The sequence below is a fragment of the Sus scrofa genome, chromosome 9 (assembly GCF_000003025.6).
Source record: "Sus scrofa isolate TJ Tabasco breed Duroc chromosome 9, Sscrofa11.1, whole genome shotgun sequence".
NCBI lineage: Eukaryota > Metazoa > Chordata > Mammalia > Artiodactyla > Suidae > Sus > Sus scrofa.
Window position 1 is genome coordinate 53,475,636 of NC_010451.4, and position 17,719 is coordinate 53,493,354.

The 17,719-nt window shown below is 51.9% G+C and overlaps 1 protein-coding gene across 11 annotated transcripts in view; it reads left to right on the forward strand.

Annotated features, from left to right (window-relative positions):
* ST3GAL4 (ST3 beta-galactoside alpha-2,3-sialyltransferase 4) overlaps positions 1-16,212 on the forward strand; it is a 49,053-nt gene extending 32,841 nt beyond the window's left edge. For 8 of the 11 annotated variants that reach the window (XM_021102153.1, XM_021102151.1, XM_005667497.3 and 5 more), the window contains 10 exons: positions 157-229; positions 790-874; positions 1,231-1,311; positions 1,521-1,618; positions 1,809-1,869; positions 2,336-2,431; positions 2,527-2,716; positions 3,406-3,549; positions 7,561-7,704; positions 7,970-16,212. In XM_021102153.1, the coding sequence (XP_020957812.1) occupies positions 157-229; positions 790-874; positions 1,231-1,311; positions 1,521-1,618; positions 1,809-1,869; positions 2,336-2,431; positions 2,527-2,716; positions 3,406-3,549; positions 7,561-7,704; positions 7,970-8,056 (1,059 nt within the window). In that variant the 3' untranslated portion in view covers positions 8,057-16,212. 11 annotated transcript variants of the gene reach the window in all.

Genomic DNA, 17,719 nt, shown 5'->3' on the forward strand with positions numbered 1-17,719 from the left:
CTGGGGTGTTGAGAGCCGCTCTCCCAATGGTCGCCCTGGGGAGCAGCTTTGTGCTTCCTGGGGGCCAGAAGAGGCAGGCTGTGGGTGTGCCCTGCTGCAGTGTCTGGGGAGAGTGTGTGTGGAGCTGACCAGGCACCTATGACTCCAACCTCCTAGGTGGCCCGAGGCAGCCGGGATGACAGCTCTCCCCAGGAACCCTGCTACTTGAGAAACATGATCAGCAAGTGCCGTGAGTGTTCTCCAAGCCCTCCCCCACCCTGAGGGATGTGCCCCTCAGAGACAGCCATCCTGGGACCCCCTCTGGGTTGTGGAGGGACAGGCAGGGAGCTGGGGTTCCCCTCTTCATCCCAAAGGACAGCAGAAACACCCAGGTCCAAGCCCCAGGCTGGAGCAATGAGGCCAGGCGAGGGCCTGCTTCTTCTTTTTTTTTTAAATGCCTTTTAGGACCACACCCAAGGCATATGGAGGTTCCCAGGCTAGGGGTCTAATCAGAGCTACAGCCGTCAGCTTACGTCACAGCCACAGCAAAGCGGAATCCGAGCCTCGTCTGCAACCTACACCACAGCTCATGGCAATGCCGGAACTTTAACCCACTGAGTGAGGCTAAGGATCAAACCCGCAACCTCACGGTTCCTAATCAGATTCGTTTCCGCTGCACCAGGATGGGAACTCCGAGAGGGCCTGCTTTGAGTTGGGGCTGCAGGGCCTGGAGGTAGGAGGAGGAGAAGGTGGCCTGGGGCTGTACCTGCCTGTTTCTGACTCCAGCTCTTCTGTGCATGTGCCCTGCAGGCTGGAAGCTCCTAGCCATGTTGGCTTTCGTCCTGGTGGTCATGGTATGGTACTCCATCTCCCGAGAAGACAGATACATTGAGCTGTGAGTCCTTCAGCGGGGTTCTTGGGAACGGGGCTCAGGGATGGAGCATCTTTGGGCGGGGACCTGGTGGGTGGGGCAGAGGGCCTGACCTCTTCCTTACATGACTAGCATACAGTCCTTCCGTGAGGGTTGTTGGTGGGTTTGGGGGGTAGGCTCTGGGATGCCTCCCTAGGCCCCTCACCCCGGTGTTCAGGGGAAAGAAGAGCTGGATTCGCAGTGGTTTTGGTTTCAGAGTGGCTCTCCAGGGCCCTGGGACCTCCACGTCCTGGGTGGAGGTGGGGGCTGCCTGGGATGCTGGCCCTCTGGCCAGGGAGGTCTGACTGGAGCGCCTGCCTCCTCTCCTTTTCTGTCTCCAGTTTTTATTTTCCCATCCTAGAGAAGAAGGAGCCATGCCTCCAGGGGGAGGCGGAGAGGAAGGTCTCCAAGCTCTTTGGCAAGTAAGTGTGTGAGGATGGCGTGAGGGAGGGGGGAGCTGCATGCTGGCTAGACAGAGGGAACTGTGCTGGTGGATGGGGGTCAGGTGAAGCCCATGAGGGATCGGGAGGCCTTGGATGTGTGTACAGAGTATTAGTCAGTGGTCTGAGCCTGTTTCTGGCATCAAGGTTAATCCCTTTCTCACCCCTACCCTGCCTTCACCTCGGTGCAGCTACTCCCAAGAACAGCCCATCTTCCTGCAACTTAAGGATTACTTCTGGGTCAAGACGCCATCTGCTTACGAGCTGCCCTACGGGACCAAGGGGAGTGGTAAGTACCCGCCTGGTGGGAGGCAACAGTGGGCTCATCTTGGCCACACTGCTTCCTGTTCCTGGCCGTCCTCAATCCCGGTGCCCAGGCACTCAGCCAGGCTCAGACGCAGGGGCTGGGGTAGGGAGAGTCGGCAGCCTTTGAAGAGCTAGCTGTTGTCATCAGCCCTTCCGATCGGGTTCTTTCGTAGAAGACCTGCTTCTCCGGGTGCTGGCCATCACCAGCTATTCCATTCCAGAGAGCATCCAGAGGTAAGGAGACACTCCTTCCTGCACGAGTGTGAAACAGTCGTGGTCCAGCACCTCCCAGCGAGCCTTCGTGTCTCCAGGGGAGGCAGGTATGCCAGCTGAGCCTGGGCATCTGGCTGCCGGAGCGGGCAGAGGCTGCTGAGGGTATTGCTGTAGTAACAGGCAGGCCTGGGCAGCAGTCAGGGGCTCCGAAATGGGATTTCTTCTTGGTACTTCCCAGGCGTGTTCCTTCCTCTCCTCCTCTCCCTCCTGTGCGCTGCTTAGTTTCCTCTCCCTTGAAAGCCCAGGGCTACAGTGTCAGCCTGACCAAAAGCAGCATTCCTTAGAGATGCCTGGTCCATGAGGACCAGGGGCTGAGGGGACGTGGGAAGGGATCCTGAGCTGGCCCTGGGGAAGACCAGGGCAGGAGAGTTAAGCGGAGCTGGGGCAGGGGCAGCGTCTGGGTCTCACCACCCTGTTCCTGTGGCAGGCTCAAGTGCCGCCGCTGCGTGGTGGTGGGGAATGGGCATCGGCTGCGCAACAGCTTGCTGGGAGAGGCCATCAACAAGTACGACGTGGTCATCAGGTCCGTATGCCCGCCCTTCCCTCTTCTGTTTGGGGTGTTGGGAAACAGGCCCAGGGGAGCTCTAGGCGACGGGTATCCTCCTCCTCGCCTCCCAGGCTAAACAATGCCCCGGTGGCTGGCTACGAGGGTGACGTGGGCTCTAAGACCACCATGCGTCTCTTCTACCCTGAATCTGCCCACTTCAACCCCAAAGTGGAGGACAACCCGGACACACTCCTCGTCCTGGTAGCTTTCAAGGCCATGGACTTCCACTGGATTGAGAGCATCTTGAGTGACAAGAAGCGGGTAAGTGGGAGGACTGGGAGGGGAGGGGTGGAGGCTTGGGGTGGGGACACTGCCTGGGTCAGGCCCTCCCACTGCATCATGTGTGCCCTGCAGTCCTCAAGAGCCAGGGAGGGGAAGGCATGAGCTCGACGTCCTGCTGGGCTCCGGATGAGCCGCCCCAGCAGCCCAGGTGCTAGGAGCAGCAGCCAAGGGTACCCCAAGCATAGGGCTGTTTGGGACAGAAAAGCTGCCAAAAATAGGTTTGCTGATGAGAAGCCTGGGAGCAGAGGGGCCAGTCGGTAGTCATCTGCGAGTAGGGGCAGATTAGAACACTTGAGATCTGTGTCCTTCTAGGTGGACCCCAGGAAGTCTACTGTGTCTCTTGGCCATCTGGTTGAAAGCTGAACTGCCCATCTTGGCATTTTTTGCCAAGTGTTTAGCTAGCCCCTTCCACCTGTGTGATGTCCTTGGAAGTGGGCGATGGTTGGACCCCATACTCTACTCACCCTGTCACCTGGCCCCCCTCAGGCATGGCCTCCGGTCTCCCCTGCCCCCTCTGGTGTAGGCCTCCTCCCTGCTCCCCTCACCCTGCACTTCCGGGAACCTGTGCCGTCACATGGATGCCACCCCCTACTGAGGACCACCGGGCTGGATGTGAGAAACAGGTTTCCACCCACTCCCCTCTCTCCCTTCCAACCCCACCCCCCTAGGTTCGAAAGGGTTTCTGGAAACAGCCTCCCCTCATCTGGGACGTCAACCCCAAACAGATTCGAATTCTCAACCCCTTCTTCATGGAGATTGCAGCTGACAAACTGCTAAGGCTGCCGATGCAACAGCCACACAAGATTAAGCAGGTGATGGGGGTGGCGGATGCGAAACCGGAGGGTTGGGGTTCTGGCTGGGGAGTAGGTGGAATGTCCTAGAGGCTTAGGAAGGTCTGGAGGACATGGGAGAGGGGAAATGAGAGCAGAGAGCCAGCTTGCACTTGAAGAACACCTGCTGAAGGGCGCTGACCATAGCCCTTAGGCCCACACCGGCAACCTGAGTCAGTATATCGGCTTGTGCAGCAGGGGAGGGCGCACACTCTTGAGGTGCCCTGGTGCATCGCCAAAGGCCGGAGTTGGGGGGGGTATTTTTAGGGCTTGTGGGGCTGGATTCAGGGGGTGCTTTTGGCAGACACTGATCAGAATTTGTACACGGGATTTGATGGGATGGTGAGTAGTCTGATCTTTAGAATGTGGAGCCCAGCCCGAACCCTGCAGCTGCCGTTTGATCACTTTATCTGTGATCTGATCCCGGAACATATTGGTTTCAGGAGTAAAAAGGATGTGCAGTTGGTCCTGTATATCATGGTTTGCTAAGTGTGGCAGTTTGGGGTGTCAGGGCGTGGTTTTGCAAGCTATGGTTTTGCAGGTTTGGTTTCAGCTCTCAGTGCACTAGCGGTCTTCGGTTTTGACACACTAGGTGGCTACTCAAACATGTACTCCTGCAGGGTCTTTGAGCCCTCATAGAGGCTGTGTGGGGTAGGGGGCAGAGGTAATGAGCAGACAGAGACAGGACTCGCTCTGCTCCTTGCTGTGTGGCCGTGGACCGATCAGCCACTCAGAGCCTCAGTTTTCTTATCTGCATGGGGATAATATTAATACTGACCTTTTAGAGCCATTCTAGGATTTAAAAAGATAATTACAAAATATGCCTATCATGGGAGATCGGTACACTGTGAGTGCTCAATAAATGTTTGTTAATTTTTTTTTTTTCTTTTTAAGGCCACACCTGCAGCATATGAAAGTTCTCAGGCTAGGGGTTGAATCTGCGTTGCAGCTGCCGACCTACACCAACAGCTCACAGCGAAGGATCCTTAACCCACCAAGCAAGGCCAGGATTCAAACCCATATCCTCATGGATACTAGTTGGGTTTGTAACCCACTGAGCCACAATGGGAACTCCTGTCAGATTTTGAAGAAATGATTTTATTCTTTTTTTGCCTCGCCCATGGCACATGGACGTTCCCAGGCCTGAGATCAAACCTGAGCCACAGCAGTGACCACACCAAATCCCCAACTGCTGAGCCACCAGGGAACTCCAATGATTTTATTCTTTATTCTCTACTGTGATTCAGCTTCCTGTGTTGAATGTGTGCTGTGTGACTGCTCCGTGCCAGGCCTGCACGGGGAGTAACACATGCTCTCTGCCCACAGGAAACTCTCTCTAGTAGAATCAATGCACAGATTGTAGCAGGGAGGGGCAAAATGCTCCATTAGAGTTGTTCCAAGTGCTGTGGGTTTTGCAGGAAGGGGTGGACCTCTGCTTGGGACTGTGTGGAGGTGGTACCACTGGAAGAGGTGGGACTAGAGTTGAGTCTTAAGGGGCCAGCAGGTAGAGAATTGGGGACATGTATTTCATTTGGCAAGAGCAAACACCACCCCTCCCAGCCCCGCTGCCTGGCACTGAGTTCAAGTGCACGTGGATTTGAGAGGGGCAGCAGGGAGGAGTTTATTATGCCTCTGATGGCAGAGGGTGAAGGCTAGAGAAGGAAGAAAGAGAAGGTTAGGACCAGAAACCAGCTCTCGGCAGTAGGAGGGGAAAAGGAAGGGACGGACTTAATAGCTGTGTTTGTTTCTTACCACTGCCTAAAAGATGACCACAGTTTATGACACTTAAAACAGCACCTGTTTACTGGCTCATAGTTCTGGAGGCCAGAAGTCCAGCACAGCATGGCTGGATTCTTCACTTAGGATATATGTGGCTGAAATCAAGCTGGCAGCCCACTGGGTTCTTGTCTGGAGGCTCTGGAGGCCAGGGTGTGAGGAGGAGATTTGCTTCTAAGTTCGTTCTTGTTTTTTTATTTTTAGAGCTACACCTGCAGCATGTGGAAGCTCCCAGGCTAGGGGTTGAATTGGAGCTGTAGCTGCCAGCCTACACCACAGCCACAGCAGTGTGGGATCTGAGCTGTTTATGACCTACACCACAGTTCATAGCAATGCTGGATCCCTAACCCAGTAAGCAAGGCCAGGGATTGAACTCACATCCTCATGGATACTAGTCGGGTTCATTAATACTGAGCCACAGTGGGAACTCCTCCAAGTTCATTCTTGTTCTTAGAAGGACTTGGTTCCTTGTGGTTGCAGGACTGAGGTCCCCATTTACTGGCTGGCTTTCAACCTGGGGCTGGTACCCTTAGCTCATGGGGGCTTCCAGATTCCTTGCTGTCTGGCCCTTTCCAACTTCAGGCCAGCAACACATGGTAAACCCCTCTTGTGCTTCACATCTCCGACTTCCTCCACTGCTGGTTTCTAGACCCAGATGTAAAAGCTCATGTGATTAGGTCAAGCCAACCTGGATATCTCATATCATATGGTCTCCTGTGCCATGTGAAGCAATATAACTCAGTGTAATATATTGCATCATATTCATAGGCTACACACACTCTCAAGGGCGAGGGTCACTGGGGGTCATCTCAGAATTCTGCTACAGCATTTATTTTAAGGGGACATTGAGAAATATAGGACAGTGCTAGGTTTCCAGCTTGGACACCTGGGGGAGGGGTGATATGTTTCACTAATACAGGGTGGGGAGGAGAGTCTGGTGAGTTTGAGGAGCTCATGTCCAGGCAGAGCTGGCTATAAGGTGATGCATATGTGTTCAGGCAGAGGTCTGAACTGCATGAGATAACACAGTGGTGGTAAAAGCAACAGGGCTGAAACGGAAGGCTGGGCAGGAAGTGACAGATAGGACGGCTCAGAAAGGGGCACTGGGGAAAACCCAGCCTGAGGCGGTCTGACAAGGTCCAGGGGGTGGGCTGTTGATGGAAGTGGGTACAGCAATGGTCTGGAAGGCAGGTGGTCCCAGCTGAGGAAGGTGGTTTGTGAGGTTGGAGTATCAGGTGGCCTATCCTCGTGGAGAAGTCAGGGAAGGGGAAAGTGAGGTCTTCAGAGCAGCCCATCCAGTGGGGCGAGGGACGGCTGTCCCCACTTTACAGAAGGGGAGAGCCTACCCTCGTGAAGGGGACACACCCTGGGACTGGGAGGGCCCCAGGGCTTTGGAAAGAAGTGAGTTACTCCAAGATGGAGACCAGAACCTTTCCAGTTCTTGAGTGACCTGTTTCATAACTGGAAGCCTCCGTTCTCCACCTGTAAGATGGGGCTAAGATCACTATCTACCTCTGAGTGTTTTTGTGAGGGCTGGATGAGACGATATCCTGGGTAAAACACTCACATGGTGCCTGATACATAGTAAGTGCTCAGAAAGCAATAGATATTATTATTATTGTTGTCATTATTGTCATCCTGATTGCCATCACCATCTCCAGAGGCCCAAACCTACCCCAGATATATGGAGCTATACTGTGCAGTATGGTGGCCACGAGCCATGTGCTGTTACTTAAATTTACATTTTAACTCATTAAAGTTGAGTAAAATACAGAGTTCGGTTCCTGAGCAGCATAGCCCCGTGTGACTCCTAGCTAGGTCTGCACAGATGAAGAAAATTTCCACAATAGAAGACCCTTTGCAGAGCGCTGGCCTAGAGGTGGTGAAAGAAGCACGCTCCTGGAGTTCAAGTTGTGGCTTAGCGGGTTAAGAACCAGACTAGCATATATGAGGATGCAGGTTTGATCCATGGCCTTGCTCAGTGGGCTAGGGATCCAGCATTGCCATAAGCTGTGGCATAGGTGCAGACGTGGCTTGTATCCCAAGTTGCTGTGGCTGTGGTGTAGGCTGGCAGCTGCAGCTCTGATTCAACCCCTAGCCCAGAAACTTCCACATGCCACAGGTACTGACCTAAAAAGAAAAAGAAAAAGAAAAAAAAAAATAGAGAAAGAAAGAAGCAGACTCTCTCTAATATCTACCCCACCCCTTGTCCCTCAGAAGCCCACCACGGGCCTGCTGGCCATCACCCTGGCCCTCCACCTGTGTGACCTGGTGCACATTGCTGGCTTCGGCTACCCAGATGCCCAAAACAAGAAGGAGTCCATTCACTACTATGAGCAAATCACCATCAAGTCCATGGCGGTAGGTGGTCCTTGCTGGCGAACTGGGTGGTGTGGAGTGGCCTGAGGACACTGGGCGAGCGAGGGTGGTGCTAGGGGCCCAGAGATGGCTCACAGCGAGGTCACACTGGAATGGAGGCATCTGAACTTCCAGGCCAGCATCCTCTGTATTCCGTCTACCTTCTGAGAGCTGGCACAGGGAACGGAGCTCCCAGGGTGTGGGGTCATGGGCAGCCCAGGGAGCTCCGAGGAAATTCCTCAGTTTGCTTCCTTGGCTGTCTCCACAGTGGTCAGGCCACAATGTCTCCCAAGAGGCCCTGGCCATCAAGCGGATGCTGGAAATCGGAGCGGTCAAGAACCTCACATACTTCTGACTTGGACAGGAGCTGAATCCGTCCGTCTGCTCACCCTGCTGAGCAGCCCCCATCCATGGCTGTGGGGGTGCCTGGGGCCGGCATGACCCACTTGGACTCACCCTTCCCTGTGTGGGGAGGAGGCCAGGTCGGCGATGAGGCCGTGGCCCTGGCTGCTCTGGTGGAGGCCAGAGTCAGTCAGGGTGGAGGCCCTGGGGCTGCAGGAGCCCGGCCAAGGCACAGGGCTAGTTGCCGTGGCCCCCTCTCTCTGCCAGCACCAGGAGATTATTTAATGGGGCTATTTAATTAAGGGGTAGGAAAGTGCTGTGGGCTGGTCCCATGGCATTCAGAAAAGGGGGCATATTACAGTGTTCTGCCCACTTTTTATAAAAACAGAAGTGATGGACCCATCACGGGGCCTAGACCCAGAGCAGGCATCCCCAGGAGGAGGGGTGTCTGGAGTGGGTGGTCACCTCCTGAGAGGGGCTGCTCTGTCCCAGCAGGCATGGGAAGAGCACTGGCACAGGGATTCCATGGAGGAGGGGACCTAAAAGATATTACGTTTATCATTAAACTATTTTTCCTAAAACAGAAGCAGCTATAATGATACCCTGTGTCCTTTCAGATTGAAGAAGACATGGACGGAAAGTGAGACTCAGCCGTGGGCCCCTCGCTGGGCAGTGGACAGGCTTGTTAAATACTCAGGGGGACCCAGAGCGGGCCGGGGTTATTCAGAAAATAATTACTAACAGAGTAGAGTGCTAGGTTGGTGTCAGGTCATGCACTGTCACCTTAGTGGAGCTGGCAAGCAAGCGGTCCCGTCTGTGGAACACCTAGCCTGACATCTGCATCCTGGTTTACTTCTCAGAGGAAGAGAGGGGCAGAAGGGGGCCAGGTGGGAGTTCCAGAACCCTCTTCCACCTCCCTTCCTCTCCCTCGCCAGCCTTGTTTCCAAAATCTCATGCTTGGAGGTGTGTGTTTGAGGACATGGGTGTAGACAGGCAAAGCCAAATTTCCCTTCTCAGATTAAATGGGAGTCATAAAATGGAGTTAACAGAAAGTCCTGCCAGTGGCCCAGGCAGCCAGATTTGGGATGGGCAGGGCACGGGCAGCATCTGAGGGACTGGCAAGACTTCCTCCCCCTGCCCCCCTCCCCCAGGTCTCTAAAAGTGTGATAACCCCATTGTTTGCCGGGTCTCCACCCCACTTTGTTCCCCCTCTTCCCAGGCCCTGCTTAGCCGCCAACTGGGCTTCCCGCCACTCTCACAGCTGTTCCTTTACATCTGGAGCCAGGAAGGAGAGCTGGACTTCCCCCAGAGGGAAAGGACTCACAGCTGTGTTCTTGGCTTTCTCAGAAAGAGTTGAGCTTTGAGGTTTTGAATAGTTAGGCTGGGACAGGACGGATAAGGCGGGGCAGAGGTTTGGGAGGAACAGAGGAAGAGGGCACCCTTCTCAACAAGGTGTCGGAGTGGCCTTGACAACACCCATCCTCACTCCATAGAATGGTCCTGAGGCTCATCGCGGCAAACTGCCTGCACTGTCAGAAGTCTGGCAGAACCACTTGGCTAGCTGCTCTTTCCGGGGGGGAAGGCCTGGGTGGGGGTAGGTGGATTCTGAAAACAAATAGGGCTGCAGCCCCAAGACTCTTCCATCCACACACGCAAGCTTCGTGTCCCAGGCTTTGTCCTGGTGACCGGGCTGACTCTGATGGGTATGTTGAGTGTGTCGGGGGATCTCAGCTCTGCTGATTCTTGGTGCTTCTCCAGCTGCTTCTCGTGAGGATATGCAAGGGAGTGTCCATTTCCCCCATCCAGGCCATTGAAAGTGGCTGTCAGCACATATGATCCAGCTGTCCTGGACTGGGGCCACTGCCTGTTACTGGATGTGCCTAAACTTGCGCCAGAATCCAAACATACCCACCCCCCATCCCCAAACTCCACACACACTTGTAGACCTGGGAGCATTTTACATTCATGCCACACTCAGGCAGCCCTTCACAATTACAGGAGTGTGTATTGGGAGGGGGTGTCTACCCCCAAACTGGCCATTGTTCCCTGGGGGTGGGTTCACCTTTCTCCGGGTACTCTGACCCCTAGGCAGATGGAAGGCAGTACGCTCAAGATCAGAGCAGGCAGTGGAACTTGGATGTGAGTTGCTGGATGGGGCTCTTTGGTGTTCTGAGAAAGGGACTTTCATTCTTCAGTTAGCCTGACCAATGCGAATGAACCGCCTGCCAGCCAGCCTTTCTGGTCCTGATTAAGCCATGCCCCAGAAAGGAGGCAGAGGAGGAAGCAGGGCACAGCAGGGAAGGCACTTAAGTTCAAATCCACAAACTGGGTCCTACTCCGGGCTCTGCCACTTAATTCTGTAGGGCCTTGGGCTGATCACTTCTCCATGTCTCGGCTCCAACTCCTACATTCCTTGAAACAAGAGGGCGGGTCCGGCCAATGAGGACCACCTACCCCGGAATTATCTGGGCGTGATTTGAGAATGGAGAATCTTGGGTTTTACCCAAGCCGCTGGGGATGAGGCCCAGGAATCTGGCATTTTAACAAGCTCCCGCAACCACTGCTCTAGTCGTCTAGACTACAGGATGATCTCACGGGCCTCCACTAACTCAACCGTCTGCGTGCAAAGCCCATCCTAATCCCTGATGCCCTTGAGCCGCGTTAATTAGGCGCACGCGCAGTTTTCTCCCGCGGGCGGAGGTGGCGGGGGGGAGGGGGCAGCAGAGGCTGGGGCGCGCATGCGTCCTCCGTGCGGCGCGGATCTGGCCGCGGAGGAGCTGAGCTTTTCCCGCAGTCAGCCGGAAGGCCTCTCGAGGTGCTGAGAGGTTGGCGCCTCCTTGGCAACTGGTTCCCGTCCTGGCAACAGCCATAGAGTTCGCGCCAGTCTCCCCGGTTTGCTGCGTGCCTGTTTTCTCAGCCGATGTCTCCCTGGGCTCTTCAGAACTCAGGCTGGGTTGGTTCACGTGACCTACGTTGACTTCCCTGCAGGGGCGGGAGTGAAACTGCCTAGGGCTGCGATGGAGCAAAGGAGATCTGCTGCATCCAGTCTAGGCTCTGAAGTCCCATCTCTCCTTTGCAGAGACCCAGAGAAGGGAAGGGGCTCCCAGCTCGACCGCCTAGCTGGGTAAGACAGTGTTTAGGTCGTTATCTAGACCAGCAAGACATTGAAATGATCTATATTCATTCAAAGTGGTGTGCCTTAATTTGGAACACTTCCGGTGTTTGTTTACACTTTTTCGAGGACGTGAGTACAGCCAATTGCCTTCCCCCCTGAGACTGGCCAGCCTACGAAAAGCTTGTGCTTGGAAGCAGTCAGTGAGGCAGTAAGGTTTAAGCTCTTGCACAAGCGTCCTCTGTCATATGATCTGTAAAACAGTGATTACGTTGGTCTGTCTCACAATGAGGTTTTAAGGATCTAGTGGGAATATGTCTGGAGAAAGTGTGTAGCCTGTAAAGTATGATCTAAATATTGGATTGGAAAGATGCCTGGCATGATGGAAAATACTGAAAGCGTATGGAACAGGTGAGGCACATCTGGAGAGCCAGACTTATGCCCAGGTACAGCTAGTTACAGAAAAGTCTTGGTCTTCAAGTCACTCACAAGCTAAGTAGGGTAAGACATTGGTGAGGGGGCTCAAATGCAGGCTTTGCAGAATCCAGTAATGAACTGAGTTCAAAGGGTTCTCTGGCAGTGGTTTTCAAGTTGAGGTTAGATGTCCTTAGGGGTTTTTGGACAATGAGGTTTCTTGGTGGCATTATCCATTTCCTTGCCATGCAACATACCAGGGTAGGTTCCTAACTAAGATACACCCTCAGAATTGGTAATCTCTCTCCTAACCCATATGACCATTTTGATATCTTTTTTTTTCTTTTTTTTTTTTTTTTGCATTTTAGGTCCACACCCACAGCATATGGAGGTTCCCAGGCTTTGAATCAGGGCTACAGCTGCCGGCCTATACCACAGCCACAGCAGTGCCAAATACAAGCCACATCTTCGACCTATACCACAGCTCAGGGCAATGCCGGGTTCTTAACCCACTGAGCAGAGCCAGGGATCGAACCTGAAACCTCATGGTTCCTAGTCAAACTCATTTCCGCTGCACCACGATGAGAACTCCCCATTTTGATATCTCAATTAGAGCTTCAGAAAACTGTTTGTCAACAAGGACTCACTATAGAGCACAGGGAACTATCCGTTTTGTAATAACCTATAAGGGAAGAGAATCTGAAAAAGAATATGTATAACTGAATCACATTGCACTATACACACAGCATGGTAAGTTAACTATACTTCAACTAGAAAAACCCAAACAAACCTATTTATCAGTTTTGAGCATTTCCATGGTTTTACATCAGACTTGTTTCCAGGAAATCTTTCCAACTTCAAATTTGTTTAAGGAGGATCTGTGTATGTATACATCAGTAGTTATTAACCCATTTTCCTGTCCAGTTCTTTCTCAACAAGCTTATCTCTCTCATTAAAGTTCATGGGAATCCTGCACCTGAGAAATGAGGCGGGGAGATGAACCTTGGGTCTGGTTAGATGTCAGACTTGGGGAAGCCCCTGTGTATTGGAGGGTTTCACCTCTTCAAGTACAGGGATTGCAGGGAGCTGCGAACAGGTTGGGGAGACCATGGTCTCCTCTAGGAGGGTTAACACAGAGGATTGGCCAACGTTTTCAGGGGCAACTAAATTTAGGGAGCCAGATTTCAGGTTCCCAAGGAAGACTGACAATGTAAAGGACTGCACCCCTCAAGGAAGGCACTGCTTCCTCTCAATCTTGCAAGGCTGGGAGGGAAATTGCCCCAGGGGATCGAAGTTGAACTGAGCTGTTCCAGAACCGCCTAAACACTATTTAGTTTTTGAAAACACTATTTACAAACGTCACCAACTTTAACACTTAAGGAGTGTCTTCACTTGCTTAAAAATGCATTTCTCTCCTGAAGAAAAATATCACAAGAGGACAAGTTACAGTCTGGTAGGGAGACTCTCTCCAGTTTTGGCCTTTTTCGCTGTAGATCTGTGTTCCCCTTGTAACCCTGCATGGCAAGAGAGCTAGAGAAGCTTTTTTTTTTTTTTTTTTTTTTTTGTCTTTTATCTTTTTAGGGCCACACCCACGGCCTGTGGAGGTTCCCTGGCTAGGGGTCTAATTGGAGCTGTGGCGACCAGCCTATGCCACAGCCACAGCAACAGTAACACCAGATCCAAGCTGCATCTACAACCTACCTCACAGCTCATGGCAACGCCAGATCCTTAACCCACTGAGCGAGGCCAGGGATTGAACCCACAACCTCATGGTTCCTAGTCGGATTTGTTTCCACTGTGCCACAGTGGGAACTCCTAGAGAAGCTTTTAAACAAAAGTCAGATTGGAAATTGTTTTCTGAAACTCTGCTGTAGAAGTCCTGAATCTTTATTGGTATCACTTTATCTCTAATGCCTTCTTCATTCAAGTATTTCTCCCAGGAGCAACACCTACTAGTGTCATGAATTTGTTTTTCAGTCCTTGGGAAGCCAGGCCCTAGCCTTTCAATTTCTTCATAAAGGTGGTGTAAAGATGGTATCTTTCTCTTTTTTTTTGGCTGTGCCCCGTGGCGTAGGGAAGTTTTGGAGCCAGGGATCGAACCTGAACCACAGCCGTAACCAGAGCCACAGCAATGACAATGCTGTATCCTTAAGCTGCTGAGCCCTGAGGGAACTCCATTAAGGTGCTATCTTGAACTTAGTCCGCTTGAACTTGTCTTTGCCTAACCGAGGGTGACCCACAGGGGAACATATCTCTATATTCAGCACCTATCCTGAGTAGCACTTTTTCTCTTGCACAACGGCGAGTAGATTTCAGAGACGGTCCATTGAATAAGACCCCAGCTCTTCCACCAAAGTCCTGTTTCCTGAGACTACTTTCCTGTCTTTGAACATTAATGCTTGGAGATTCACCACAAAGAAGAGAGCTCTAAAGGAGCACGGTGAGAGTGCTCTCATAGCATTCCAAGACATTTCAAGGGCCATCAGGTGAGGAACAGCAGAAAAAGATGCCTTTGTGTGACTGGGGCTCCCTAATCAAAAGGGAGGCCTTGGGCTCAGGGATTGAGGCTGTCCCAGCCCTGTGGGTGGGCCCGGCAGACTGTCCTACAGAGGAGCTCTGGGAACCTGGAATGGCAGGCAGATACGGGCACCAGGGATGTGAATGGCACGTGTTCACAAAAGGCTTTTTAAAGATGAGGGCTGTGATAGAAGTGAAAACTTCAAGGCCTGTGGCATGAAACCTTGCAGAGTGTGTCCAAGACTTTGTCGATAAGGAGGAGGGGGAGACAGACCCAGGAAGGACAACAGTTAGAGAGAGAAAGTGTGGATGGCCTCCCCCCCGCTACCCCCGGACAGCACACATGTATTCAGCCAGGAAGACACATCCTTGTTTTTAGAAAGAAGGATAGCTTGGGGTTTTCTCATTTCTCCCAGTTTATGACCTAGTTAGGAAGATGGAAACAGAGGGGGTTGGAGAAAAGATGAGTGGAGACTTGCTGGGCATGAGAAGTAATTGTCAGAGCGAGGGAGGGTTTTATCAGTGACTCTTAGAGGCTGCTTGTATTTTGGATGCTGAAGCTACGAATGGCTGGTATGTGGTTACATCTCCTAAAAACTATTTCCACACGAGGCTTCTAAGGGGCTTTTAAAATTATGATTATTATTTTTTAATGGCCGCACCCTCGGCATATGGAAGTTCCCAGGCCAGGGACTGAATCTGAGCCACAGCTGTGACCTACAACAGCAATGCTGGATCTTTAACCCACTTCGCTAAGCCAGGGATTGAACCGCAGCAGTCAGATTCTTAACCCACTGCACCACAGCAGGAACTGCTAAAAGACTTTTTTAAAGGGGAAATAAACAGGCACCCCAAGTGGCATTTTAAATAAAAATTGATATGTAAATTAAGATAGTTTTTATTTAAATATTTATACTTTTATTTTAATAAAGAGTTTATTTTATAGGGAAACTTCCTAGAGAGGAACTAATCACAGGGCTCCCCCTTGTCTTTTTTTTCTGGTGCCATCAGAAACCGCAATGGATTCCTGGGAAGGGCTGATGGAGCTGGTGGAGTGTGTATCTTGCCATTTCAATTCTGATCCCATAATAGCAAACACCATGCGTCATGTGTGACCCTCCCCATGTAGGAAGTGAGAAATGGAATCCCCACTGATTCCTTTTCTCTTGTCTGAGAAATCTTCCAGGGCCGAATTACGTTTGCTCGGGTTTTTTATTTTTAGGGCTGCACCCGTGGCATATGGAGATTCCCAGGTTAGGGGTCAAATGGGAGCAATAGCTTTCAGCCTATGCTACAGCCACAGCAACATCAGGTCCAAGCCATGTCTTCGACCTACACCATAGTTCATGGCAACGCCAGATCCTTAACCCACTGAGCAAAGCCAGGGATCAAACCCACAACCTCATGGTTCCTAGTCAGATTCGTTTCTGCTGCGCCACGACGGGAGCTCCACGTTTGCTGTTACTTCTCCTGTTCCTCTCCACTCTGGTAACTCAAAGGCAGCTTCAAGACCTATTCCTTCAGAGCACTTGTCTTAATAGTCTCCATCAGAGATGGGTTTGTTGTGGTGCTCCAGGGCTTGGTGTGAGACCATTTCCTATTCCATGAACGCTGAAGACATAGTGGAAATAATCCTGGCCTTTCCAGCCTGATAGCGAGCCTGAGAGTTAGAAACTGGGCTCCCATCCAATCATTCAGAGCCAATGACAAATTGTAAAGCTATCAGAAAACTGGATCCTGGCCTTGGGATGGGTGGGGTGATTCACAGACAAGCTTTCCCAGGGAATTGTGGTCGTCCCAGGTCATTTGGGGACTGGAGGGGGAGGATGCCAGGCCTGCCCTCCTACTGCAGTTGTGGCCTGTTCTTGCTCAGCCTGTCCCCGAGTGGGTCCTAGTTCATGGCCCTTTCACATTGGCCATTTTCATCGCATTCTAGGATGAAAGCGGCCTTGGGTTTGCAGTGGAGGAAGGAAACATTTCAAAGGAAAGCATGTGTGTTTAAGTCTTTGTGCTTATTGTCTGTTAGCTCTGTGACCTTGGTCTTGTGGCTTCTTTCAGCCTCACTCTCCTGTCTGTAAAATGCTGATACTTTGTAGAATTGTGAGAATTAAATAAGATTACCATTGTGAAGGACTCATTTCAGTTAATTTGAAATCGCCTACAGGGTGATTCAGGGCTCCCACTGACTTAATTAAAAAACAACAACAAAAACCCCACTTCCCTTTACCTTTTTTTTTTTTTCTTTTTTCTTTGTAGGGCCATACCCGCGGCATATGGAGGTTCCCAGGCTAGGGGTCGAACCAGAGCTGAGCTGTAGCCGCTGGCCTATGCCACAGCCACAGCAATGTTAGATCCAAGCCACACCTGTGACCTACACCACAGCTCACGGCAACACTGGATCCTTAACTTAGCGAGGCCAGGGATTGAACCCCAAACCTCATGGTTCCTAGCTGGATTCGTTTCCACTGCGCCATGATGGGAACTCCTTTACCAGCTTTTTTGCACCCTCCCCCTCATGGTGGGCACCGTGAAGCCCCATCTGCCACAATAGCCACATTCCCACCCCGGGAGGGTCAGGCTTCAGAGGGGGAAGAGGGTTCTATTCTCTGGGAGATCCAGTTTCTTCCCTGTTCTCTTGGTTCTTCTGTGCCATAACCTTGGGTTTCAAGAAAGAGTAGGCACCTCCAGCCTATTATGGCAGCTGTAGTTGGGGGGTTGTTCATGTGGCGAGGGGTTAAGGTAGGCTGTAGTGAGGATTAGGTTTAGATTTCCCACCACCTCCAAGTGGGGAAGGCCAGGAGAGACGATTGGGGAAATCTTCTTAGGTCATTCTTCTCCTTCTAGCACACCAAAGCATTTTGCATCACATCTTAGATCCTTATTCCTTGTTAGCAAAGGAAAAGCATATATAGGAAGGAAGAAGGCTTGATTAACCTAGAGCACACAGGGGCATCTGTGCTGGGCCAGAAATGGTACCAGGAGCAGGATGTGGAACCGGGACGTACACTTATATTTCTTATTCTTTTCCACTCCCTTGGGCTTGGGGGATGCAAAGGAAGATATCTAGAGAACTGGCGGTGGGGGGATGTTGAGGCAATAGGAAATAAGGCAGAAGCAGAAAAATCCTCTGGGTAGAAGTGCTAGGAAGGTTATGTATAGAATCTGTGGCTTGGGGCCATCCAAGGAATCTATGTGTGGAAAGAAGCATAGGCTTTTGTGATGAAGGTTCCCATGATGCGTAAGGACTTCTTGGGAAGGTTGGAGGAGAGGGGCTAAAGCTTAGGAGGACCTTCCTTTGGGGACAGTGGGACTTCTCCAGAGTTCCATTTGAATCTTGCTTGCTGGGCCAGCACTCTACCTTGGCCCTGTCTGCCATCACCACATCAAGCTTCCCACACCAAGGCCATTCTTAAGATATTATTTGAGTTTCAGTGTTTTGGGGCGCTTGGTGGCACAGGCTCTTTGAAGAGCGCATCCCCCCCTGAACCCCTAACAGGGGGAGCTTCCCTTGCAGAATATTGCTGAGAGAAAGACCTAGAAGGACCCCTCCAATGCAGCCTGAGCCCTTGCCCTCTGAGCTGTATGTGGCGTGAGTCGGGTGCCTGGTGGGGCACGCCTGCGAGGAGGGGAATT